A 26,379-nucleotide genomic window follows, 5' to 3' on the forward strand; every position below is an offset into this window, starting at 1 on the left:
TGAAGAATTCAATTTATTTGTAAATTGTTGGTTATTTGCATACGAGGACCGGAAATTTTGATTTTCCAGTTTAAGACATAAATGTAATGCCTGTGGTAGATCTGCTGGCTCGCGGATTCCTAGGAGTCTTGGTAGATCACCCTTAAGTCCCCGAATAAAAGTATCGAGAGCTTTATCTCGATAAGTTGCTGTTAAAAGGCTTGTTGATTCTGAGGAAATATCCATACAGGATATTTTGTTTAAAATTAATGATAAGTGTGTGTAAACTGCTTGGTAAAATTCTTGAATAGTAGAATTTCCTTGGATTAATGAGGTCATTTGATATTCTAATGTACCAAGATCCCTTTTGTCAGCATAGTGTAAAGTAAGGCAGCGAGATATGATAGATCTGCTGGCTCGCGGATTCCTAGGAGTCTTGGTAGATCACCCTTAAGTCCCCGAATAAAAGTATCGAGAGCTTTATCTCGATAAGTTGCTGTTAAAAGGCTTGTTGATTCTGAGGAAATATCCATACAGGATATTTTGTTTAAAATTAATGATAAGTGTGTGTAAACTGCTTGGTAAAATTCTTGAATAGTAGAATTTCCTTGGATTAATGAGGTCATTTGATATTCTAATGTACCAAGATCCCTTTTGTCAGCATAGTGTAAAGTAAGGCAGCGAGATATGGACTTCCAGTCTAGAGGTGTGTTATAGGATTCAAGAGCGCTGTCTGCTCTTCCTGTAATTTTATTTCTAATGACACTTAAAATTCCATAATATTTTGGGGTTCCTAATAAAGGTGTATAAATGCGTAGAATTCTATCTACGCTTTTCTTCCATGAGGAAAATTCAGTGGGATTACCTGAGAATTCTCGTAAGCTTTTTACGATATCAGGTATTTTATCTAATTCTGTTATACCGTTCGCGTGTTCAGGTCTAATTTCAAGATCTCGAGCGGCTGATATTTCGGCGTTGGGATTTAGTATCGAGTTTATCATTTGTCTTCCCTCATTGTTAAAAATTCGATTAACTACTTCAGTTACTAAAACAATTAATTGAGGAGTAAGGTGTTCTAAATTATTATCGTTGTTCGCCATTTTAGTATGTGTGTGTATTAAGATTATAAACTTTTATTTCAAATTTTTTATCAAGTTAATGGAAATTATATTTTACTTTTTTCTTTTTCCCTATTTTTATTTATTACTTTTCTTTTTTATAATTTTTTTTCTTTATTGTAATTATTGTTTCTTGTTTTCTTCGTTAAAAATTTTTTTAATTAGAATCATTTTTTCAGCTAACGTATATTTTGGAATTTTTGGATCTTGTTTCACTAATTCTATTATTTTTTTCGCCATATTTTTAATATATAATAAAAAATTATATTTATTTTATAATTCTTAATTCTAACTTACATAAAATACATAATAATCATCATCTTGGTAGAGCGGCGTGATACTTCTTATATCGTCCTTTTTTCCTTTGGAGATCTGGATACTAAGGGGCCTCGTTCTCTACACTTGCACTCTTGCAGTTATTGTCTATGTTCTTTTAATTACACACGGCGGTTGCTTAAGGCGACTGGTTGTAATTTTAAGACAACGTTACACTTATTTGGCACCGGTTAGCACGTTTTATATTCTCTTAATTGAACACTGCGGCTACTTTAGGCGACTGGTTATAATTTTTCTTTGAGAACATATGTAGTACTTATTGACGTCTGATTTTTGTTAACACGGCGGCTACTTGAGGCGACTGGTTACAGTTTATAAAAAGACGAACTTAGCACTTTTTTTTTTTTTAATTTAAGTTAACACGGCGGCTTCTTGAGGCGACTGGTAATAACTTTATTAACGCACTAAACCGGTCCCTGCTCGGGCGCCAATTAAATTAGATTTTACTAATTTGTTTAAAAAAATTTATTTTGGCAGAGGTTCTGCTTTATTCAAAGTTCGAAATACAATTGATACAATTTACTTAATTTCTAAAGCTTAAATACTATTCAATTGTTGACTGAGCAATTTGATGGCGTGGCTATAAAATGATGAAATTGAAGATCGCTTTGTGGGGGATGTTTGTTGACTTGCAGTTTAAGTCACATAGGCTGCTGTGGTGTTGATCTCTATGAAATGTTTTCTGTTTATATTATCTGGTGTTTATGTTATCTGGTGAAGGGGAACAAATTGCTGAGTCGCATTTTGGACATCTCTTCATGATCGTCTGTTTATGTTTATTCTTGTTGACTTGTTTATGTCAATGGGATTAACTCGTCTGTTTATGTTTATTTATTGGTTATGGATGAATATGACTTGTTTATGTCAATGGGATTTGGATGTGAGGAGAATCAATATGTTTGGTGTTAACTTATATATCTATTCTCCCTCGTATAATGGGACGTTCGTCCTAATTTCCTTAAAATTTAAATAAGTTCTTTACTCATTTGAACTTCCCTATATTGATGTAATTTACTTACTTTCAAACAAAATTTTAAATTTCCTATATGACTTCAAAATAACCGATTGGCCAAGTCTTTTTCTGGGTGAGTATAGAAATATATTTAAATAAATATGGTAATAGGAGTTCTGCTGCTCGACTTGTTGTCTCTGGGGTGTCTTGGTTAAAAAAGAAACCTCCTACCGACGCTTTTTCTTTATGGACCTCATCTTAACACCCACACACCTACTCCTACTTTTCCAGCCTTTGTTTCTTCCTAGGCCTACAACCATTATCCATAATGCACTTGTGGGTGAAAAGCTCCAGGTTGTAAGAGGTAAGGGAGCGATTCGATGACTTTTGTTGACCAGGTATCTGTTTGACGTCTAATAACACTGTCAAAGTTACAGAGGCTGAGGTGACTCTACCGTACTGATTTTAACAGAGCTATTAGATTGGATACGGGCCTGGGTTCTCCAGAGTTTTGCTGAAAAAATGTCTTCAAAAAAAACAACAACAACTTTTAAATTTCAACGAAATCTTCTGTCATACGAAGGGAGTATTATTCAGAGGCGGAGGTACTCCACCGTGCTGTTTCCTACTCCGAAGCTGTCAGTCGATTACAATTTATTCAATTTTGCGTTTGGTATTTATACATTATTGTTCGAAAGCTTTTTTTTTTAACTTTATCTTGGAAAGCTTGAAGAGCTTTTATTTGACATTTCATTTGTATACGATGGCACTGCCAGATATGAATAAATTAATTTATAAAAAAAAGGTGTTGCCAGAAGGGCTTACTTATTTATTAAAATTAAATTTTAATTGGTATAATAGAAAAAATAGATAAACTTGTTTAAAAAATGATATGCGTTGCTACAGTCTCCCCCTCTGGAACTTTAGTCGTCTCGACGAGGTGACAGATTTAGTAGCGTTTTTTGGGTCGGCCTCTTCTGCGTAATTTTCGTATCGGCTCAGCAGTGGTCTTCTCATCTTGGTTTAATTTGGTTAGGGCAGACACATGATAAGTGCCAACCGGAAGTGTTAGATCATCCTTTCGTAGATTGACTCAATACGTGCGTAGTAATCAGTTTGTGGACGTCTTTTTGTATCTACATAGGCTTTATTTCGATCTTGAGTGTATTCGGTTTGTTCTTTCGCAGTTTTTAGTATTGCGGATAACTCGGTTAGTTTTGTTGTGATTTGAGGAATGTAGTTTTCAGTATCTTCTATTGTTCTTATGTTGTTTGTGACTTCGTCTAGTGTTCGACATTCTCGTCCAAACGTTAGATATGCAGGTGTATATCCAGTGCTTTGACACTTAGCGTTATTCATGGCGAATCGAATAGATGGCAAATGATGTGCCCATGTTGTGTGGTTGTTTCCGACCAGGATCGCAAGTTGACTTTTCATGTCCCGATTTCTCCTTTCTATTGGGTTTGATTGTGGATGGTAAACCGGTGTTAGGGTTTGTTGAATTCCCAGACAATGAAGTAGTTGTTGCATTAGAGCGGAAATGAATTGAACACCATTGTCCGATATAATCCGCCTGGGCATACCAAATCTAAGAAAGATCTCATCTAGTAGTACTAGAGCACAGTTTAGTGAGGTTGCTTCTTTAAGTGGAAAAACTTCTGTCCACCTGCTTGTGATATCTTCAATTATGATAATCCATTGATATCCATCCTGAGTTTTTGGCAAGGGTCCAAACAAATCGACAGCTATAACTTCAAATCTTTGGTTGCTCGGAATTGTTTGTAGTAAACCAATTGGCTTTAAGTTGCTGGGTTTATACCTTTGGCATGCTAAACAGTTTCCAATATGTTTGATAATATCAGTCCTCATCCTCGGCCAATAGTATCTTGATGCAATCTTTGATATTGTTCGTTTAATACCGTAATGTCCAGCAGTGGCATCATCATGGTGAGATCGTAAGATTTCTGCGCGTTCTCTAAGTGGGATTACCAACTGGGCATCTTCAGAATCTGACTCTGGGGCATACCTGTATAGGACGCCGTTACTCATAGTATAGCCTCTAGCTGTCCAACGAGGTAAATTCATTTTCTTCAAATGCATCTATGATTGGTTTTAGTTCGGAATCTTCAAGTTGTGCTTGGCGAATTCCACTAGCCTCTCTAGCTGTAAAGCCCATCTGGCAAGTCTTCCCGTTGGAGATTTAAGTGTCATTAACCATCTTAAAGGTTGATGATTGGTTAAAAGTATGAACTTGGTTCCTTCTATGTATCCACGGAATTTATTTATGGCATAGATGATTGCCAAGGCTTCTCTTTCCGTTGTGGAGTAGTTTTGCTCGGATTTAGTTAAAAGTCTGGATATATATTCAATAGGATGTTCTTCAGCTTTCTCCCCCTGGACCAATACGGCACCAAAAGCATAGCTGCTAGCATCTGTTTTTAAAAAAAAATGGTTTGTCTTCGCAAGCTAGTTGTAAAACTGGTGCTGTTGTTAAGGCTGTTTTTAGTTTATTGAATGCGTTTTGCTCTTCTTTTCCCCATTTCCATATCGTATTTTTCTTAGTAAGGTTGGTGAGTGGCTTCGCAATACTAGCAAAATTTTCGACAAATCGACGATACCAGGAACAAGTTTGTATGAAAGAAAGCACTTCTTTAACGTTCCTTGGTTCTGGTCTGGAGGAAATAGCTATGGTTTTATCGGGATCTACTTCTATTCCTTTGCTGGTGATAAGATGTCCGAGATACTTGACGCTGCTGCAACAAACTCTTGATTTCTGCCTGTTTACTTTTAATTTGTACTGGTGAAGATGTTCGAAAACTTTGTTAAGATGCTTACAATGCTCACTGAAACTACTCGAACAAATGATTTTATCATCAAGATAAATCAATAACCACATTCCTTCTATAACGAGTCCAGAACGAAATTTATCCATAAGTCGCATGAAAGTAGCTGGGGCATTTCTTAGACCGAAAGGCATTCGTTTAAAGCAATACATCCCAAATGGTGTTATGAAAGCAGTTTTTTCGACATCTGGTTCGGAAACTTTGATTTGATAATACCCAGATTGAAGATCAAGTGTTGTTATAAATTTTGTACTTTTTGTTGAATGGATTGTATCATCAATTCTTGGTATTGGGTAATGGTCAGGAATTGTAATTTTGTTTAATCCGCGGTAGTCAATACAGACGTGTACTCCTCCATCTTTCTTGGGTACCATGACTACTGGGGCTGCCCATGGTGATTCACATTCTTCCACAATTCCGTTTGACATCATTTTTTGTAGTTCATCTTTAAGTTGTTGCTTACGTGTGAAAGACAGTCTGTATGGTGTTGTAGCGTATGGTGGTTGATTTCCAGTATTTATCTTATGTTCTATGTATGGAGTTGGTTCTTCTAGTTCTTCGAAAAGTGTTGAGTGTTGAGATAAAATATTGTTTAACTCATCCTTTTCTTGACTACACAAGTTAATACCTTCATCTTCTCTTAATGTTATGGTTATTGCCATAATTTCCAAGAAATATTCTTCTTCATCCATTTTCTCACAGGATCGTGTTGGGTTTTGAGGAAAAAGTTCTTTTTTATTATTCCTTTCAGGCGTTAATTCACCACGCAATGAATCATTAAAAATGTTGTTAATGGAATGAGGCGAGTAATCGTTCGTTTGGAATTATTTAATGATTCCTTTAGAGTTCCAGGGTTCTGGACCATATGCTCCATTGTCGTCTTCAAAAGTTGCCGTGTGCACTGGTGTTTTCGGACTAAAGATTACACTTGAAAATATTGGTGGCGAATGTTGAAAATTGGGAGTTTTATGTAGAGGTGTGATAGGTTGAATTTTTTGAAACCATTGGTCATGATTCTCAGCTTCACGTCTCAGTGTGTTTACTAGTGGTGAAACTACATGATTTGTTGTGTCATAAAAATCAAATGTTTTCTTCGGATTGTCTTGGAAGTGCCAGCATCTTTGTCCTAAATTGAGAACTACGCCATTTTCTTCCAGAAAATCAATACCGATGAGGGTGCGGTTTTCTGTTGCTTTTGGAAGGGCAGCAAACGTGATAGGTCGAAGTCGATTTCCAAAAATAATTGTGGTAGAAGCCATGCAAATATCACTGCGCTGAACACTACCATCGGCTAGTGTAACGTTAGCATCAACTTGACGAAATTTCGTTCCATTCCGGAGAAGGTGTTCAAACAAATGACATCCAGCAACACTGGTTCTTGCCGCTGTGTCAATGTATGCAATTCCATTTTCACCATGTGACATAATTGGAATGGTTGGCAAGTCATTACCAATAGTATTTTTAATGAGATTGAAGGAAACAGTTTGCGGACCCTTCGGCAATTCCTTACACGTTGGACAATTTGATCGTAGGTATCCTGGAGCTTTGCATTTGTAACAAAAAATGCCTGGATTTGCTGGAGACTTTGTTTGGTTTTCTTGTTCTGCTCTTTGCTTTTTCCTGCATTCAACTGTTGTGTGTCCGAGATGATTACAATAATTGCATCTATTCTTTTTCTTTGTAGATTCATCATCCGGTTTCTGGATTGGAATTCTTGTTTTAAACTTTTCAGCCATGCTTTGCTCAACAGTTCTTGCTTTGTCGATCAGTTCTTGAAAGTTTCTTACTGAATCACGAGGTGCACCATCACGGATGGTTAAATGCAACAACCCGTATACCATATCAAGCATCATGGTTTCTGATGGTTGGGGAGCTGGTAATTGTGAAAGTAGTGCCCTCTTTTTGCGGATAAAATCATCCGTACTTTCTTGGAATTTTTGTTTAACTTCGAAAGTTTCTTGATAAATGCGGTATGCTGGTTTTAGGGCAGTGAGAACATCATTCCATGTTTTTATTCCCGATTTAATGCCTTGCCACCAACTTCGAGCATCGCCTTCTAATAATAGGGGAAATCCCTTTATAGCATCAGCTTCACTGATGTTTTCGACGTCTCCATAGCAGCTGATTGTGGCAATGAATTCCTCGACTTTAAGGGGATCTTTTTCACCGGAAAAACGGCTTGTACAGTTGCTAAAACTGCCGGTTCGTACATTTTTTGTCATCACAGTAGCTAACAGTTTGTTGACTTGCTCTTCAGTGAACGTAGCCATCGTTGCTGTGAAAACCGTTGCTATGCGATAGTGTGTGTTTAGTTCCTTCTTTTTTTTTTTTTTTTTTTTTTTTTTTTTGAGTTCGTTCGTTCGTGTTGTTTTTTCAAAACTCTGGCCACTAGATGGGCGCCAATGTAAGAGGTAAGGGAGCGATTCGATGACTTTTGTTGACCAGGTATCTGTTTGACGTCTAATAACACTGTCAAAGTTACAGAGGCTGAGGTGACTCTACCGTACTGATTTTAACAGAGCTATTAGATTGGATACGGGCCTGGGTTCTCCAGAGTTTTGCTGAAAAAATGTCTATAAAAAAAACAACAACAACTTTTAAATTTCAACGAAATCTTCTGTCATACGAATGGAGTATTATTCAGAGGCGGAGGTACTCCACCGTGCTGTTTCCTACTCCGAAGCTGTCAGTCGATTACAATTTATTCAATTTTGTGTTTGGTATTTATACATTATTGTTCGAAAGCTTTTTTTTTAACTTTATCTTGGAAAGCTTGAAGAGCTTTTATTTGACATTTCATTTGTATACGATGGCACTGCCAGATATGAATAAATTAATTTATAAAAAAAGGTGTTGCCAGAAGGGCTTACTTATTTATTAAAATTAAATTTTAATTGGTATAATAGAAAAAATAGATAAACTTGTTTAAAAAATGATATGCGTTGCTACAAGGTTTATTATACTCATACAATGTTGTTCATTAACTTGCATTCAAACCCTGTAATGCAACATGAATATGTTGCCGTATGATGCGGCAACAAAGTTGCGATTTTCCATCACCGATACATCCTATAAATGGAGTGCTGAATGTCACTCAATTATAGTGCTGTCGAGTGACATTTACGTAAAAAAAAGGGAAAACATTACACACTACAGACACATAAGACTAATGATCTCCTTTTAGTAGGAGCAGTACACCTATCATAGCTTTAGAGCGAGAGGGTAGTTAAACTTTGTTTACCACTTGGAATTGCAAACAGTCATACGAAAAAAAACATAAATTGAAGCGTTCGTCGTCGTCGGTCGGTGTCAAGTGGGTATCAAAGGTTTTATTTTCGATTTTGAAAATATTTATTCAATTTGAATAAATTTTGTGTACATTATTTATTAAAACACCGAAGTATACATATAAGACAAAATATACATATCAGGCTTCTTTTTTTAAGTTTAACAATTAAAATAACTTAAATAAATTATTATCATTATAAATAAGTAACTTATACAATTTATTTGTATATAATGTAAAACTACTAGGTAATACTATCTTTTAAAACAAAAATTAGGAACTTTAGTTCCGTTTCATTCTTTCCTACATATTTTTTTTCTCATTCAGTTCATATCTTCCGTCAATAAATTTATATTTTTTAAAATAGTCTATTAAATTTTTTTTGGTGGATCAAAAATATCGTTTTTTGATACATTCGCTTGTTTCAAGAGCTCTCTACACAGCATTATACTCTCTACGGTTTCACAGAGCAGTTTATTTGTTTTAACGTTTTTAAGGTTATTCATCTCGGAAAACTTACGTTCTGCTGCTGCCAAACTGTGGGGTAAAACTGCTATATTGAGCATAATGTCGGAGAGCTCTTGAAACATTGGTTTTCCGATCGAATTTTTAACATTTTTCAATTCGTTCCAAAATTTAACTACACCTGTTTCAGGTGAGAAATTGCTAACTAAGTCATTATTTACAACGGCCACTGTGAATTCAGTTCCTCCACATCCGCATCGCCATGAAAAGGAAATGCTTTTAAAATTGGAAGAATTGTTCGCAGGCTTCCAGTCTCAATAATTGTCTTAGGATTAAGATATTTTAACAAATTCATGTGCTCATTGTCGAACTCAAACCTTTTAGTTATTTGCTTGCATAACACTAAATTAAATTGTAAGCAATTATTTCGTATCTCTTCAAGTTCGGGAATATCATTTTCCGATTGATGTTGATCAAATTTAATTCCAAAGAACATTTCATTTTGCGGTAAATGCGAATTTGTATTTAAGACATCAGTTTTAATTCCGATATGTTAGGGAATTAAGAAATTTGATTGGATTTTCAAAAAAAAAAATTTTCATTGTCGGAAAAATAATGTAAGCAAGCGAGTCTTCACTTTGAAATATTTTATTTATGATAGGTATTTCATCTCTCGAGTATTATGCAAGAACATCATTGATAATCAATGCCGTTTTTGTTCGAGCGCATTTCATAGGTACATTTGCTTTCCCGAAAAGATGAGACATCAAGTTTGGAAGTGAATCCATTGTAGAGAAGGGCAATGAATGCTGTAAGCAATAAATCACACAAACAATTTCGATATGTAATTTTTTTCTTGCTACCTCCGTGTCTTTGGTGTTATTTGTAATTATAGCCTTTGAAATTAAGGGTTGTTTTAAGCAGCCTTATAAATTCTCACGTGGCGTTGTGTTACTCCATGCAGTCTCAGATTCGTGAAATTGTTAGCCAAAGTTTCTTTACATACCTGACAATAGGCGTTACCACTTTCGCTACGCAACCAGTCTAAGTTTTCCTCCCATTCTTTTTTGTATTTTTGGCAAAAATTTGTTTTTGACACAGCTGCTGTTTTAACAACTGGCTGGTGGTGATCAGTTTTATGATGGTCAGGTTGATGGTGATCCGAATGTTGGTGGTCTGGCTAGTGGTCGTCAGATTCATCGACATCCTCATCGGAATGTTGGTCTGGCTGGTGGTCGTCAGATTCATGGGCATCCTCATCCGAATGTTGGTTTGAATGGTGGTCGTCAGATTCATCGGAATGATGGCGATTCAAATGAGGGTGGTCGGGTTCCTGGCTGGTTTTTTTGACGGTACTTTGAAAAAAAAAAACAATTGTTTTCAAAAAACGCTGAAGCGCACATGTAAGAGAAAGTTAAAAGTTATGTTTTTTTACCTTGTAGCAGACAATGACGAATTATTATTATTGTTATCGCCATATCTAAACTATGCGTCAGCATTATTGGAGTTGCGCGAGTTAAGTTTGTCGCGAACCGGGAGCTTAAAAAAACCAACTTTCTTCATTGACAGACAAACTTTAATTGAGAATTCAAATCAATAATTAAATACAATGTTACAAATACGAATTGTTTAGCTAGGCAAAAATACATAAGTCTTTATAATTCTTAGAAACAATAATGCATTGACCTTTGAGGGAAATGCTTACTTATTAAAAATACAAATTCATTATAAGTAAAAATATTTAAAAGCAAGAATTGCTTATTTAGCGAAAAGTAAAATAGTCAGGTCATCGGTTATGGCGTGGGGGCAGCTTGGTTGCACATGTAACTCGCGTGTTGTTCAATGCGCGAGTGAAATGCATCCGGTTCAAATGCAACGAAGCAGATTTGGTCACCTGTGGGAAATTATTCAATGTACAGGTCATTGGCACAGGTTTCGGGTTAAGGTTAGCTGCGTTGTGTTAACTGGAAGTAATATATTATTTCCTAATAAACCATCATAAATTTTATTGAAATTGTAAATTTGGAACACACAATCTACGCAAGATTTTAGTGTGAATTTTTCTTTAGGGATAATTAATTCTTTTTCTATAAATATTGGGTTTCCTACTGTACTTATTTTTAAAGGATAATTTCTTGTTTTTATATATTGAATAGGAGCTTTTCCTTTATTAATTAAAATATTAGTTGCTCCGGTGTCGATTAACAGTCTAAGAGTTTGATCTACTTTCTTTAAGACAATAAAGGGGAGTTTGCTGTCTCGTTGTGTGGACAAGTTTCCGAGGCTATATTCGGAAAAACCGTATTACTTTTATTGTAATTTGCTTGAACCTTTTTAAGTTGCCTAGATGTAGGGTGGTTTATAATTAGGATTATAATTATTTCCTTTATAGTTGGGGTTAACTTGATGGTTAAATGGTGGTCTAATATAGTTGTGAAGCGTGGGTGTTATGCTTGGGGGGTGTGTGGGTGAAAATGCGTAAATGTGAGAATGCAGTGGATGTGCGTGACTGAAACGAAAGAAAACCCTATTTTGTACTGGCGGCGATAACAGAGCCAGGCAACCGTCAGAGACATTTAGCGTGTCTACAGTCTTATCTCTTATGTGACGATGATTATGACGGTGAAGAGCCAGGCGACCAAAGGATTGTTCAGCCTGTCTATTTCTGCAGCAAGATGACTTGCGAAAGCGCAAATTCTCAATTCAATCAAAATAAAACACGATATTTACTCCAACGAAAAGTTGTGTGTTAATCACTAAGCTTTATTAGACAGAATGCCTCTTCTATTGATTTGCTGCGGCCTTTTATACTGTAGAAGGCGGCAGCACATTTCAATGGTTATGTTTTATAAAATGTGTTGTTTTTGTGTTTCTGTTAGCACTTTTAAATTTACATTGTTTGTCAAAATGTGTTTGTTAAAATTAATGAATTATATAAACAAAAAAAAAATAATTAAAGAATTAAAGTAAATAATTTTAAATGTATGCATGTTTAAATGTTTTTTCTAATATTTATGTTGTGTTTGTTTAATGATGACTGTTACAGTTGGGGTTTTTTGGAGCAAATTGATTTGGGTTATTGTAATTTTGGTTTCGATGATTAAACGTAGGTTTTACATAGATAGGATTTCTAAGTTGGGAATTGTTAGGAATAAAATTGTTATTTCGAATTTTTATTGTTTCGAATAACTTTTTGGGTGTTTCTTCGGTTCTTTCATTTACAAAGCCTGCTTGAGTGAGCTCCTGCAGGGCTGCTTGTAAATTTGTAGGTTTTAATGCGAACAAGATAGTACGCATGTGTACTGGAAGCCTTTCTTTAAATACAGTTAGAGCAGTTTCGTTATTACTAACGACCTTCTCGTATTTCGATTCCTGAACCGTTTTTTGATTCAATTCACATAGGTTTTTTTGAATCTCATTATAAAATCCTATAACATTGCCTTTATAACTTGTCTGTCTTAATTTGTCATATAATTGTAGTGGGGATTCAAATCCTCCGAAATTGTCAATTAGTAATTTTTTAATGTCTTTCCATGTATGTAGGTGAGAATGAATCTCAATGCATCTCTTTGCCCTACCTATTAGTTTGGACTTCAAGATGTTTATGCACATCTGTTGGCTTTGGTCATCGTATTTATTTAAAGTGGGAGTAATCCCTTCTACATTTGTCAAAAAGGTATATAAATCTTCTCTTCGTCCATGGAAGGGTTGAAGTTTCTCTATATACTTTAGGGGGTCGAGAGTTAATGTTAGGGCCATTTTTATATTTTCTATACTAGATAAATAATTTTCTATTTCAATACTTTTATTCTTAAGATTATTCTTACTGTTATTTATTATTTTATGTTGGTCTTCTTCAGATGATTCGTCTTCTTTATGATATGGGTCTGGTTTCTTCTTTTGTTTTCGGCTGATGAAACTCATTAGTTGTGTGTTGTCATCGGTTTGTTGAGTCCGGTTCACTGATGTATTTATTAGTTTGCTGGATCTCGGTTCACTGATGTAGTTTTTTTATTTTTTTTTTCTTGATTGTCAAATTAATTTGTCCTCTATGGAGTTCATAACATTCATATGCCGTGGGATGATTTGTTAATTAATTTTTTATTTGTGAAAAGAATCGATTTTCGTTCGACTTGTATTGTCCACTGTGCTGCTTTTACACTTTGTGGTTTTTATCATTGATAAAAATAACTTGATAGATATTTATTAATCTTCACGATAAAAAGTTTTTACACAAGGATTTTAATACTGATGTGCCCTTTCATGGGTTGGTTAAAAACACTTTCGTGAGTTCTTTTTTACAAGGGATGCTCATTTAGAAAATGGCATCCTAGCGACTGCGCCAATTTAATATGTAATTATAATAAAACACTGTTTAAAAAAGAATAAAAGAGCGGAGCTCTAGATTCTTGAGGTTATCTTTATTAATGTTGATTCTTTTGCAATAAAATAAAGCCTAAAGTTGGAACGTCGCAGACGACCAGTATTTATACTTTATTTTAATCAGCTTTATTGATCACGCTACTAATGGAATCTGATCTTGCTGTCCTTGCTGTTTTGGACTTTGATCATAGTCCCTATCTTATTTTATTAACTTAAGTAAACTACAGCAGGAAATGCCTTCAGTATGATATTATTCCTATAATTCATTGTGCCTTTGTTTATTAGAATATTCTGGGGGATATAACTTATATATATATAAATTTTAATTGAGTTTTCGCAAAGATTCAAAAAATCTTTCTTCCTGGGGCAACCGAAACAAAAGACCGTTTTTATATTTAGTTAAAACACTTTTATTATTCAAGCGTCAGGCTATACGTAGAATGATAATCGAGAACTGAAAACTAAAAACTAGAAAGAGATCTGGAGATCCCTTTCATATTATTAATATGCTTACGCAGCAAACCCTTGTTTGAATGGGGATGATGTAATGAATCAATATTGTGAAATATTGATACTCTTGCACAAGGCTGAAAGCCATGAAGTCCTGATATGCAATTTTTGTCTATGATCGTTCCATCATCTTTGAAGAATTATTACAAAGTATTTAATTGAATTTAAAGTCAAGATTTTGCGTGGGTTTATCTTTGTTTGAAATTTGTTGCGGCGCACAAGTGTGCTCGGATATAATATATATATATGCGGACTATAATTGTACAGTCACTTTTTTGTTTTCTTTATCATATATTATTGCTTGGAATTGTAATAGCATTGGATGCCTTGACAGCTCATGTACCTTTTTGAAATTCTATTGAACTATCCTTCAACATGCTCCTAAATTGCTCTATAGAACTCTTCTCTTAATTTTTAACCACAATTTGCCTCACTCACTCCCATAATCTCTTTAGTTTAAAACATTATGATTTAAAACATATCAAAATTATTACTCGGGCAATGCACTTGAAAAGGTTGTGGTGCGATATGAATCGTCACTATTTAAGTTGGTCACTGAGTCATGCTGACACTCGCAATTATTGTTTGTTTTATTATTAATTATTGAGTTCCAGATTCTTGCCATACCACCGAATCATATTGCATCTGTGAATTATAAGAATGAAATCATTCATTCTATAGATATGTATCCTAAATTACATTTTTGGCTGATGAATAAGAACTGACTTAATAGTTAGTATTATGGATATTAAAAGTATGATGCTGTGTTTATCTTCTGTTGTTTAATTTGGAATTCATGGCATTTGTTATTATTGTTTAGTCTGGGATTCTTCATGACTAAACTGCTGACATCTGTATCTGGATGGATACCAACTGTGGAGTGGCCATAAGGTACTGGTAGTGGTACTTTTGTAACTATAATGTTTAGGTGCTTTCATTTTATTTTAATTGTAGTTGCTTTTATTCGAACAGTCTTCCTTCCAACAATAAAACACGTCTTGATCGTTTTGCGCACAAATTACAACTGCCTTTATTCAATCTGTCTTTCTTAATTCTAGGTATATACAAATTATAACAAAGAGGATAGCAAAAAAGACTAAAGAGAACAGTATTTATGTGTTATACAGATATAACGATTGGTAGGGGAAATTACATGAAGACACAATAACTAAGGGTTTATGGTATTATATATAAACAATGTGTGTGTTTAGGAGACTAATAGTAAATGAAAAATAATACAACGATAAGTGGTAACATGCGTTACCTTAACATATAATAACTACTACAAATGTATTATTCAGTTAACTTAAATAATCGGGTAAAATGAAACACGTCTTGACTGCTTTGCATCCAAATTTCAACTCCACTTTATTGAAACTTTATTGATAAGTATAGAGTGAACAATATTTTAAAGAAAGAGAATAATATATAAATAGAACAGAAATAACTATCGGTAGGGGAAATTATATGAAGTAATGTTGCGCAGAATAAAAATACAACCGTCTAATATGAGAAGTTTATTCAAAATGGATAAGTAACGATAAAAAGATTACAAGAAATAAGATTAAAGTTAAAATTTACCGAAGAGGGGAAATATTACACATACATTAGAAAGTTAACGAAAACAGAAATACAAACTGCAGATGCAGGACAATAACAGAGGGAGATAAATAGTAAGACAAAATATTCATGAACTACATATAGTTATCTTTAACACTCCCTCTTTCATTAATATTTTACTAAGAAAAAACTTTAACTTAAAAGAACTTCCTCTTGAATCAATAATAATTAAATGCATTAATTTGAATCTGCTCACAGCGGAAAAACACCAATCATCTTTCGCAGTATTTGAAATCGCTCTTTGGGTAGCGACTTTGTGAAGATGTCAGCTTTCTTCAATTCTGTAGAAACATATTCGATGAAGAAAACCTTCTGAGTATACTTTTCTTATATGAAATGATACTTTACATCCACATGCTTTGTTTTCTGTAGAATTCTGGGGTTTTCACCAGTCTGATAGCACTTTTGTTGTCCATAAAGAGTGTTTTGGTACGAAGAGCGAATATCAAACAAAAGCTTTAGCCGCGATATTTCTTTTGCCGCCTCAGCTGCCGGTTCATTCCGACTCTGTCGTTGACAATGCTACACAAAGCTGTTGTTGAGAACATCAAGAGATCGGACCATCTCCTAGGAAACAGATATACCCACTTGTTGATCGCCTTGTGTTTCGATCACCGGCATAGTCAGCATCGCTATAGGATTCAAAAGTATATAAAGAATTTGAATTGAAAGCAATACCATAATTTCGTGTTCCTTTAACATATCTTATGATACACTTTAATGCCTTGATGTGAACCTCCATTGGATTTTCCATGTATCGGCTCACAACTCCCAAAGCATATGAGATATCCGGGCGCGTCCCTACAGCAAGGTACATTAAACTTCCAACTGTTGCATGATATGGAAAATTACTGCTACTTGAAGTTTTATTATCTTTAACCATTTCGAATGCAAATGTATCTGCAGGGGTAGAGACTGTGTTCGCATTCATCATCCCGAATTTAGACACTGTTTTGTCGGCAAAGCATTGTTGATTGATAAAAATAGTTCCGTCCGTTTTATAAAAAATTTCAAATCCAAGAAAAAATTTAGCTTCGAATACTTTTACTGCAAATTCTTTTCTTAAAAAGTTGATGACTGCCTGAATTTTGTTGTCGTCCTTTGCTGGAATGATGCCATCGTCAATGTATATTGCCATGATGTCATTCTCCACGAAAACGCACGAGTCAGCTTTTGGTGTTACCAAATGAAAAGATCGAAGAAAATTCGTGAATTTTTTATTCCATACCCGTGAAGCCTGTTTAAGACCATAAAGGCTTCTTTGGAGTTTGCAAACACTTTCGGTCCCATTTTCAAAACCTTTGGGCTGTTTCATGAAAATATTCTCTTTCAATGTTCCATTCAGGAATGCAGTTTTTATATCGAAATTTTTAATTGTAACTTTTATGCGCTGCTAGAGAAAAAACTGTTCTAATAGAGAAAAATCTCGCCACCGGACTAAATGTTTCCTCATAGTCCAAGCCTTTGACTTGAGAAAAACCTCTAACCACAAGTCTAGCCTTAAAAAGATCTGGCTCATTTGGGCTTGAACCTTTGATCTTGTATACCCACTTGTTATCAATGACCTTTCGGTCATTTGGCGGTGAAACAAGCTCCCAGGTTTGGTTCTTAAATAAAGCATCAATTTCGTTTGTCATAGCTTGATCCCACTTAGACTCATCCCTAGACCGCAATGCTTCTTCAAACGAATTTGGCTCAATGGATTCAGCTACAAAAGCACAACCAGCTAACATTGCTGATACCGTGCTATTATGCGCTCCTGTAGCACTTCTCAGACGATACCTTAGCGGTATTTCATCATCATCAGCATCTGAGTCTTCCGCTGAATAAAAGGACTCATAACGTTCTAATTGCGCTGGTTCATCGCCATGGTCAAAAACTAGGATGTTATTGGATTCAACTGTTGTAGTTTCAGAATCTTCATTTTTCTTATGAATTTCGTTGACGTGTTCTGGAATTGTTTTTTGAAAAAATACATCTCGACTCACCTCTATTTTATTAGTTCTCGGAACCCAATACGGTAGCCTTTTGCACCTTCGATGTATCCCACAAAATGGTCCTTTTCTGATTTCAAGTCCCACTTGCGTCTTTTTGATGCTGGAACATGCACAAAATGCCTTCCACAGCTCAAAAGGTGTCTTTAGATCATCGTTCAATGCACTTCTGTTAATGACGTAAGCAGCAGTGTTGATAGCTTCAGGCCATAATTCAAGAGGCAAGTTTTTGGTATGAATCATCGTCCTTCCGGCTTCCACAAGAGTCCTCATTTTACGCTCCGCTCTACCATTTTGCTGGGGGCAGTATGGTAATGAAGTTTGGTGTAATATTCCAAACTGTTTTAAAACATCTTCAAAATTCTCATTTAGAAATTCGGTACCATTATCGGTTCGTATGGTTTTAAGTTTCAAACCGGTTTCTGATTTCAGTTTGTAAATGAAATTTCTAAAACAGGAGGGAACCTCACTTTTATGTTTAAGAAAATAAACAAAGCGGTATTTTGAGAAATCGTCCCTAAATAAAAGGAAGTATCTTGAATCTGATAGGAAAGGATGTTGCATGGGACCGCAAAGATCCGAGTGTACCAGCTCACCTGCTGTCACTTCCAAAAACACACGCCTCGCAAAACAAACCATCATCGGCCACTAGAATATTTTTATTTTTCAAAAACAGTTTGACTGTTTTGATATTTTGACGGGCAAGGCGTTCGTGCCAAGTCTTTAAATCATGAATTTTTGTCGCAATATTAGAACATGGAATTTTAATTTCAAACATCATATGAAAAAGCGACTTTTCTCGAAATCCTACAGCGACTACTTTTTCTCTGTCAAGTAACCTGCGTTCATCTTTATTGAACACTAGACGTAAGCCATTGTCCAATGCTGAATTTGACAAATATAAGTTTACTTTGACCTTCGGTACGTGAAGAACTTTCTTTAGACATTTTTTAAGCCAAGTAAAATTATTTTACGAAAGAATATCAACATCCCACAACCATAAGCATTTATTGACTTACCGTTGCCAACACGAACTTTTTGAGGCTTATAAATTTGTTCAAATGAAGAAAATAATTCCCTGTCATAAGTCATATGATCCGTTACTACGGAATCCATAAACTATCCTTGGCTGTAACTATTCGTGTCACAACGCTGGAGTGTCGATATAAATGCATATTTATTACTGTTTTTATTTTCAATTTTACTATTACTGTTTTTCGGACATTCTCTTTCCAGTGTCCTGTTTTTTTTTGCATATGAAACATCTCCCTCTACTTCCTCCACCACTGAAACTCATCACCATCTTTAGCACTTTTAAATGGCCCCGAATCACCACAGACAACATCATACAAAGCACAAGAATTTAAAATATATTAGATTTGGAATTTCCAAGTTATCCACTGCTCCGCTGTTTGCAGCTTTTCAATGCGGCAAACGTCCGACGATGACGATTCCATCCTCATGCTTCTAAATTAATGTTACCAAAAAAACTCAGGCACCTTTTTTTTGTTCCGAAATTATACCTTTATTTCCGCAAAATTAAGGCGACCGAAATAATACTATCACTTTATAAATTTCAAAAAAAAAAACAACTAAAAGTTTCCGATAGTACCAGGTCTCATAACCTGTTACGCAGAACAAAAATACAACCGTCTAATATGAGAAGTTTATTCAGAATGGATAAGTAACGATAAAAATATTACAAGAAATAAGATATAAGTTAAGATTACCGAAGAGGGGAAATATTACACATACATTAACGAAAACAGAAATGCAAACTGCAGATGCAGGATAATAACAGAGGGAGATATATATATAGTAAGGCAAAATATTCATGAACTACATATACATAGTTATCTTTAACAAGAATAACGTTCGGATTACGGTATTTTATATAGTGACAATGTGTGTGTTTTCAAGATTGATAGTAAATGAATAAAAATATAACAATATAACAATAGACACTGATAGCATGCGATATCTAAACAAATATGTATGTATAATTACTACAATTTAACTTCCATTAAGTTTACCATAACCTTTGTTTTTATGTTTATTCGGAACATTTTCGCTTAAATGAATGCATTCAATTGCAATTTCCTTCAAGCAGCATTCAGAGATAAAGAGCAAGTTTACATTATACGTTTACCTATGATCTTAAGAGGATAAAGGTGTTTTTACACTAAGTTCGATTGGTGTTAAGTTGACCTTTTCAGAACCGTATGCAGGTAAACAAATTAAATGATAAAAAATTGGGTATGAAAATATTGTTGTTTGCTTAAATAAAAATTGCAATTTATATCAAATTTGAATTATCGTTGATATTTGGAACATGTAATTATTCATAAAACATTTAGTTGCAAAACCATACATTTTGAAATCATAAAACGATTATGAAAAGTATTTAAAAAATAAGACAAAATGATCATATTTTCTGAATCAAAACAAAACGTATTCAAATTAATAGAAAGATATGTTATTGGTAAACAATTTAAGTTGGTTATTTTTAATTTTATAAATGATATAATCTTTATACATAATAAATAAAATTACAATTATTTTTAATGTTACAAGATAAATAAAAAAGACAGATGTATGTAAATTATTAAAATAAATATATTAAAAACTTTTTTTCAAAACTGTTAACAGAATAAAGCATAAAATTGGTTAATGTAATGGGTTGTTTTTTTTTTTCAAAGAAATTTAAAAATGATAGAAACTTTTTGAGGTAAGTACATTTTATTAAACACATGTATATTGCCTTTGGCATTTAATTCTTTCTGGAAATTAGTGGAGACGGGGCTTTTAAAAAAATGTAGTAAGATTCTTATTGTGATACTTTATTAAGAATAAGTTCATAATAGAAGCATTTGATTTATAAAATAGCTATTAACAAAAATATTTCAAAACTTATCTAAGCTTTACATGAAAACACGGGACAAAAATTGTCAAAAATAAGAAAATTGAAATAAAAATCAAAAAGAAGGGAAATGTGTGTTAATATGAAATACGAGTATGTAAGAAGGTGTTAATAAGGTACATTCTAAAAATAAAAACTTTCTTAAAACAATCAAAAAGTTGTAAGATTAAATTTTCCAAGAAGGCTTCTTAAAATTCATAGCAGTTTCAGATCTGCAAAGAAAATAATTAGTTTCATATTAAAAGCTAAGAAGTTAAATAATATTACGCTTATACAAATATTTTAAAATATATTTTTTGCCATTTTCAGGCAAATCTGTCAATATAATAAAAACGAATTCCAACTTTGCCTCAAATTAACTGTCTTTCCAGTTTTATGAACACAAGTATTGAAACAGGAAATTTCAAGACTTCCGATTTAGTTTATAATTTCTACATTTCGAATCAGATTTTTTTTACAAAAAAAACTTGTCTATTTAAGATAAGGTAAGCACTTTAAAATTCGTAGTCCTCATTTTCATACTTTTTGAACACTGTCATGAATGTTGTACATTGGCAAAATTGATATTAGCTGTGAATGCTTGTGTTATAATTGATATCAGCTGTAGATGTGTGCGTGCAAATCGATATTTTAGCTTGTAGGCAAACTGGAATGACAGATAGGATTCCGGTTTTTTAAGCAGTATTCACCTGAGCGCTACCAACGAACGACGAATGAACGAATTTTCGTCGATTTTGACAAAAAAAAAAATTGGTTTTAAATTTCTGAACATTGCAATGACAGGGAAAGATAGAGCGTGGCAAGGCGTTCCACATTTGCGTAGTACGGCTAAAAAAAGAATCTCTGTACTGGTAAACTGATGGGCATTCCTAGAAACGCGGGTATTACGGTTAAATTGTTTCGGGGGAGGAATGCAACTGGCTATTTGACTAGAGCATAGTCCGTTAAAATAACGGTAAAAAAGGGTGAGGCAAGAAACCTTGCGTCGATGTTCGAGTGATGTAAACGAGTTGATGATGTTAATGTCACCAATCATTTTAAAAGCTCTTTTTTGAATACTGTCCAAGAGGCTTAAATAAGTTACTGGAGCACCAGCCCAGAGATGAGATTTATATTTAAGTTTCGGACGTATATAGGTTTTGTAGATTGTAGCCAGATCAGACGGAGAAAAAAATTTCTTACAACGTCTCAAAAAACCTAGACATCTTGCGGCATTTTTGGCAACATCGCGTATGTGATCGCTCCACAATAGGTTGTTGCTGATGCACATTCCGAGGATGTCAAGATTTTCTGTTTCGTTGATGCAAGTGCCACTCATAGATAGTGGCAAAGACGGTTTATCTCACTTTAACGATGCAAGACAGCATTGCGTTTTCGAAGCATTAAATTCCACACGATTTTTTATTCCCCATTGTACAATGCTGTGTAGGTCGGAATTTAATGAGCTAATCATATTTTGCCGTTGCAGTTCCACATCCGAAGAGGAGGGTTGTGAGTCTGGAAACGAATAAGAAAGGCTAAGAGTGCTATCGTCAGTGAAACAATGTATTGGATTAGAAGTAGCAGACAGGAGATCATTTATAAAAATGAGGAAGAGGGTCGGAGACAAAACGGAGACTTGAATCCGTTCAAAACAACTTGTATTGAACGGTTCGAAAGAAAATTTCTAATCCAACGAAGAAGAGATTCGTCGATACCGAAAGCACGCATTTTCGATAAGAGAGCAAGATGCCAAACTTTATCAAATGCCTTTGAAATATCAAGTACAATAATCTTACTTTCTCCAAAACGATGTAAAGATCTGTTCCACTGTTCGGTGAGATGAACCATGAGATCACCAGTGGACCTATTGCTACGAAAGCCGTATTGCCGGTCATTAAGAAGCTTCCGTTCCTCAAGATATTTCTTAAGCTGATAATTAATCAGCGTTTCCATGACCTTAGAAAGAAGGGACGTTAGTGCTATCGGTCGGTAATTTGTGGGAGAAGAAGATTCGCCTTTTTTTGGAATTGGCTGAACAAATGCAGTTTTCCAACTACTCGGAACGAGCCCAGAAGAATAGGATAGATGGAAAAGCTTACGCAGTGGTTTTGCAAGCGTGGAAAAACACCTCTTCAGAATAGTAGCGGGGGGTCCCATCTGGGCCAGCGGATTTATGAATGTTGAGATCTTTAAGAACTCTCGCCACAGTTCGAGTACGAAAAAAGATTGGTCCCATAGAATCATTTACGCGTTCAAGAACTGGGGGAGTCATGACACTATCTGGTAAGGTGGAATTGGCTTTATCAATAGAGCTAACTAAAGGAGTGTCATTGACAACAAATTTGGTCCTTCGAATATAAGCTTTGCAGGCCTTCCTGGCTTGCTTAAACTTTTTCCGGTTTTCCTCAGTTGGGTTGGCTTTAAAACACCGGAAACTCACCTCTTTCTCCTTGATAACCTCTTTGCAGCTCGAATCGAACCATGATTTAACCTTGGGTTTAATACTTTTAACCCTATTGGGGATAAACGTTTCCATTCCCAAATGAATCATACTAGAAATCATATCTGCACTGGAGTCTACGTCGCTACCGAGGAAGCATAGCGACCAGTTAAAGATCCTGAAAAAATTATTGAGACCGTCCCAGTTGGCTTTCTCGTACTGCCAAACGGTTTTCTTTGGAGCTCTTTCTTTAACTGGATTTGTTTGACACGAGAATTTAGCAGATATAACACTATGGTCCGATTTGCCTAGAGGCGTCAATACACTGATTGTGTACTTATCAGGATCAGAAGTGAGAAACAAGTCAAGTGTATTTTCTGCTCGGCCGTTAACGTCTGATATTCGAGTAGGCTCATTGACAAGCTGAGTAAGATGGTTAAACTCAGCACACATTCCTTCGGGCGTTGTCTAGCCCGAATGGCGAAGCCACGAAGAATTGTGAACATTGAAATCGCCCGTAATAACGATTTCAGTGCGATTATACAGGGAGACAATTCTTTGTATAGAGTCAGACAGAGCATCAAATTCCTGAGAAGTTGAAACTCTGTCCAGGTTTGGGCTCCGATAAAGAAAACAATAGTGAATGACGTGCTTATTCACGGAAAGTTTTAACCACATGAAATTAAAAAGGGAGTTGGTACAGTGACCGTATTGTGGTAAAAGTTGATATGCAACATCATTCCTAATATATATGGCGAGACCATGGTGTGAGCAGAATAATGGCACTAAGCAATACCCATGAATAAAAAATTCAACAGGATCGGAATCTTCACCTACTTGGGTTTCACTCAATGCCAAAACAGCTGGTCTGTTAGAATTAATGTGGATGTATACAGACAGAAAATTCGATCTTAGCCCACCAACATTACTATAATCTACTCTAAAATAACCAGTCATTGCAATATAAAAAAAAAATCTTAAAATCAAAACAAACGAACTTCTAAGTATATTACTGTATAAGATTATTTAAAGATCTTTACAATACAACCTTACTACTAGTGTTATGCCTTTAGTAGTGACGTTGAATTGGTCCGGACCCTGACAATCAAAACAGTAATCTACAATCCATTTGTGATTGAATGAACCAACACATACACATCATTGAGCGAGCTTTCAAAAAGCTTAGCCCAATGAATGCACCTGCTGAGCCACTCAACTGTAGAGAAACTATCATTCACATGATAGTTTTGAATTCGTCGCGAATGAAGTTTAACTTTGACAACCGAAACCTAAACAAGAATGATTTTTTTAGGTAAAGTACTCGCGATTATTTTATTCGTTGCGAGTCTGGATAATGTGGAACGCGAATAAAGTTTAACGTTCGTATCAACTACAATTTTTTTCGCGACGAATAAATTTGTTTTCTCAAACTTATATGATTGGTTGTATATTTACCAACCCTGAACTCAGCAATCTATAATAACATCTACGCACCCTGGAGAGATATTTGCTATAAAAATGATAGACTTCCTTCTGTCAAAAATACCTTGTCGTTTCTCTCTCGTTTTGCGATAACCTCCAAACCTTCAGGTCATAATTTTCCTATACTTAAGCAGGGTACATGAATTAATAAATGAATTTTTATATAGAAAGGATCGTCTTCTTATTTAAGTAGGCAAGAACTTAACAGTGGCTACGAGGCGGAAAAGAAAAACAAAAACCAGCGAATTTAATTATGGATGCCAATCAATTGCAATCTCTTTTGGATGCTATTACATTGGCGTTTTTGGGCAGCACTAACAATGCCAGTCAACCGCAGCCTGAAGTAATCCAACTGGAAAGCTTGAACGAGGAGAATGAAAGCTGGGAGATTTTCATTAAAAGGCTTGAGAATTTCTTCTGTTTGGGAAACCTGACAGGGAACACTGATGTTGTCAAAGAGTGCAAAAGAAATTGGTTAATTCAAGCAATGGGAGCGAAAACTCTTCAATTACTATGCAACTTAACCAGCCCAGAAGACCCAAAGACTAAAAGTTATGATAAACTAATTAAATTGGTCAAAGATCATGTAAACCCTGCGCCTAGCGTTATAGCAGAACGAAATAGGTTCACGAAGCGAACGCAACATGAAGAAGAGACAATATCTAACTTTGCTGCAGACCTTAAAAATATGCAAAAACTGCGATTTTAAGTGCACATCTTGCCAAGCGTCGACTGCCGACGCCTACCTGAAGCAGCAATTCATAAGCGGCCTCCGAAATGCACACTGGTTAGAAAAATTAATTCAATTAAAAGAACCAAACAATGCGTTTAAAGATTGCGTAACGGCTACACTTGCAATGGAATCTGCACAAAAAGACTCCAAAGAAATTAAAAATTTGCAAGCTACTTTGCTGAGCAATTACCAAAATCAGATAGCAATTACAAGCAAACCAAAGACCAAACATTATTCACCAAACTCCAACTTCTGCTACCGATGTGGTGATAAAGATAATTTTGCAACTGCATGCAATGTCAGTCTTGCAGAACATACATTGCGTCTTGAAGAAGTGTTTCGCCGTTTAAATAACTCAGAAAAAAATTATGTCAAATTGACAAAGAGGCGTCTTCAATATTTTGGGCGTTAAAAAAGATTTTCTCGTTATTGATATGGCCGGAAGTTCATACTTATCACCGATCATAAACCATTAGTTGCTATTTTTAGCCCTAGCAAAAGTTTGCCAAGTATGGTGTCCACTCGTATGATGCATTATGCACAGTTTCTGCAAGGCTTCACTTATGAAATTGTGTATCGAGCGACGGGTGATCACGGCAATGCAGATGCGCTTTCTCGTTTGCCCCTACAGTTGGATGAACCTAAAGATGATGACAACGTAACCTACTACCAAATGAAGCAAATAGACGTTGTTCCTGTTACCCAAAAACGAGTTGCTGAGGAGACATGTAGAGATCCAGCTCTAAAGGAGGTGTATAACAACTTAGTGCTGTGAAAAAAATTAGACACAGGTGGATTCGAAGGTAAAGATTATTAATTCTCACTAACAAATATTACAATTCTCAGGAACAATCGGGTGGTGATTCCTCAGACACTGAGGGAACTAATACTGGCAGAATTACATACTGCTCACGTCGGAATTGTTAATGTGAAAGCATTGGCACGAAGCTATGTGTCGAGGACTTAGCCCAGAAATGCATGGCTTGCAGAAGCGTTCAAAAATCATCGAAAATGATTCAACATCCTTGGGAATATCCATCAACCCCACGGCAAAGGGTATACGTTGATTTTGAGGGACCGTTTTTTGAAAAATAGTTTTTGATTGTGGTCGATGCACATTCTAAGTGGCCAGAAAATTTTCAAATGAAAAGCATGAAAGAAGCAAGGACAATCGGTGTTAACCTTTAGATTCCATTTACAGCAGTATTTGTGCAATTTGTTGGCCATGAGTTGCATCATATTTGCCGTTTTTTGCCAGTAGGACGATGTCATCTGCAAACATTAGACATTTGATGTTCATTCCATTGAAATCAATTCCTCCTGGGAGAAAGGTAGT

At 35.1% G+C, this 26,379-nt stretch overlaps 1 protein-coding gene across 1 annotated transcript; it reads right to left on the reverse strand.

The window, feature by feature from the left end:
• Nucleotides 1-16,039: 16,039 nt before the first annotated feature.
• Nucleotides 16,040-16,630, reverse strand: LOC129951016 (uncharacterized). The gene has a single exon (XM_056063044.1). The coding sequence runs from the start codon at nt 16,628-16,630 to the stop codon at nt 16,040-16,042; it is 591 nt and encodes a 196-aa protein (XP_055919019.1).
• Nucleotides 16,631-26,379: the final 9,749 nt, after the last annotated feature.

The sequence above is a fragment of the Eupeodes corollae genome, chromosome 1, assembly GCF_945859685.1.
Source record: "Eupeodes corollae chromosome 1, idEupCoro1.1, whole genome shotgun sequence".
In the NCBI taxonomy this organism is placed as follows: Eukaryota; Metazoa; Arthropoda; class Insecta; order Diptera; family Syrphidae; genus Eupeodes; species Eupeodes corollae.

What these genes read in the sequence shown, in the direction of transcription:
- LOC129951016 (XM_056063044.1), bottom strand. Translation starts at nt 16,630, where the DNA reads ATGGCAATATACATTGACGATGGCATCATTCCAGCAAAGGACGACAAC.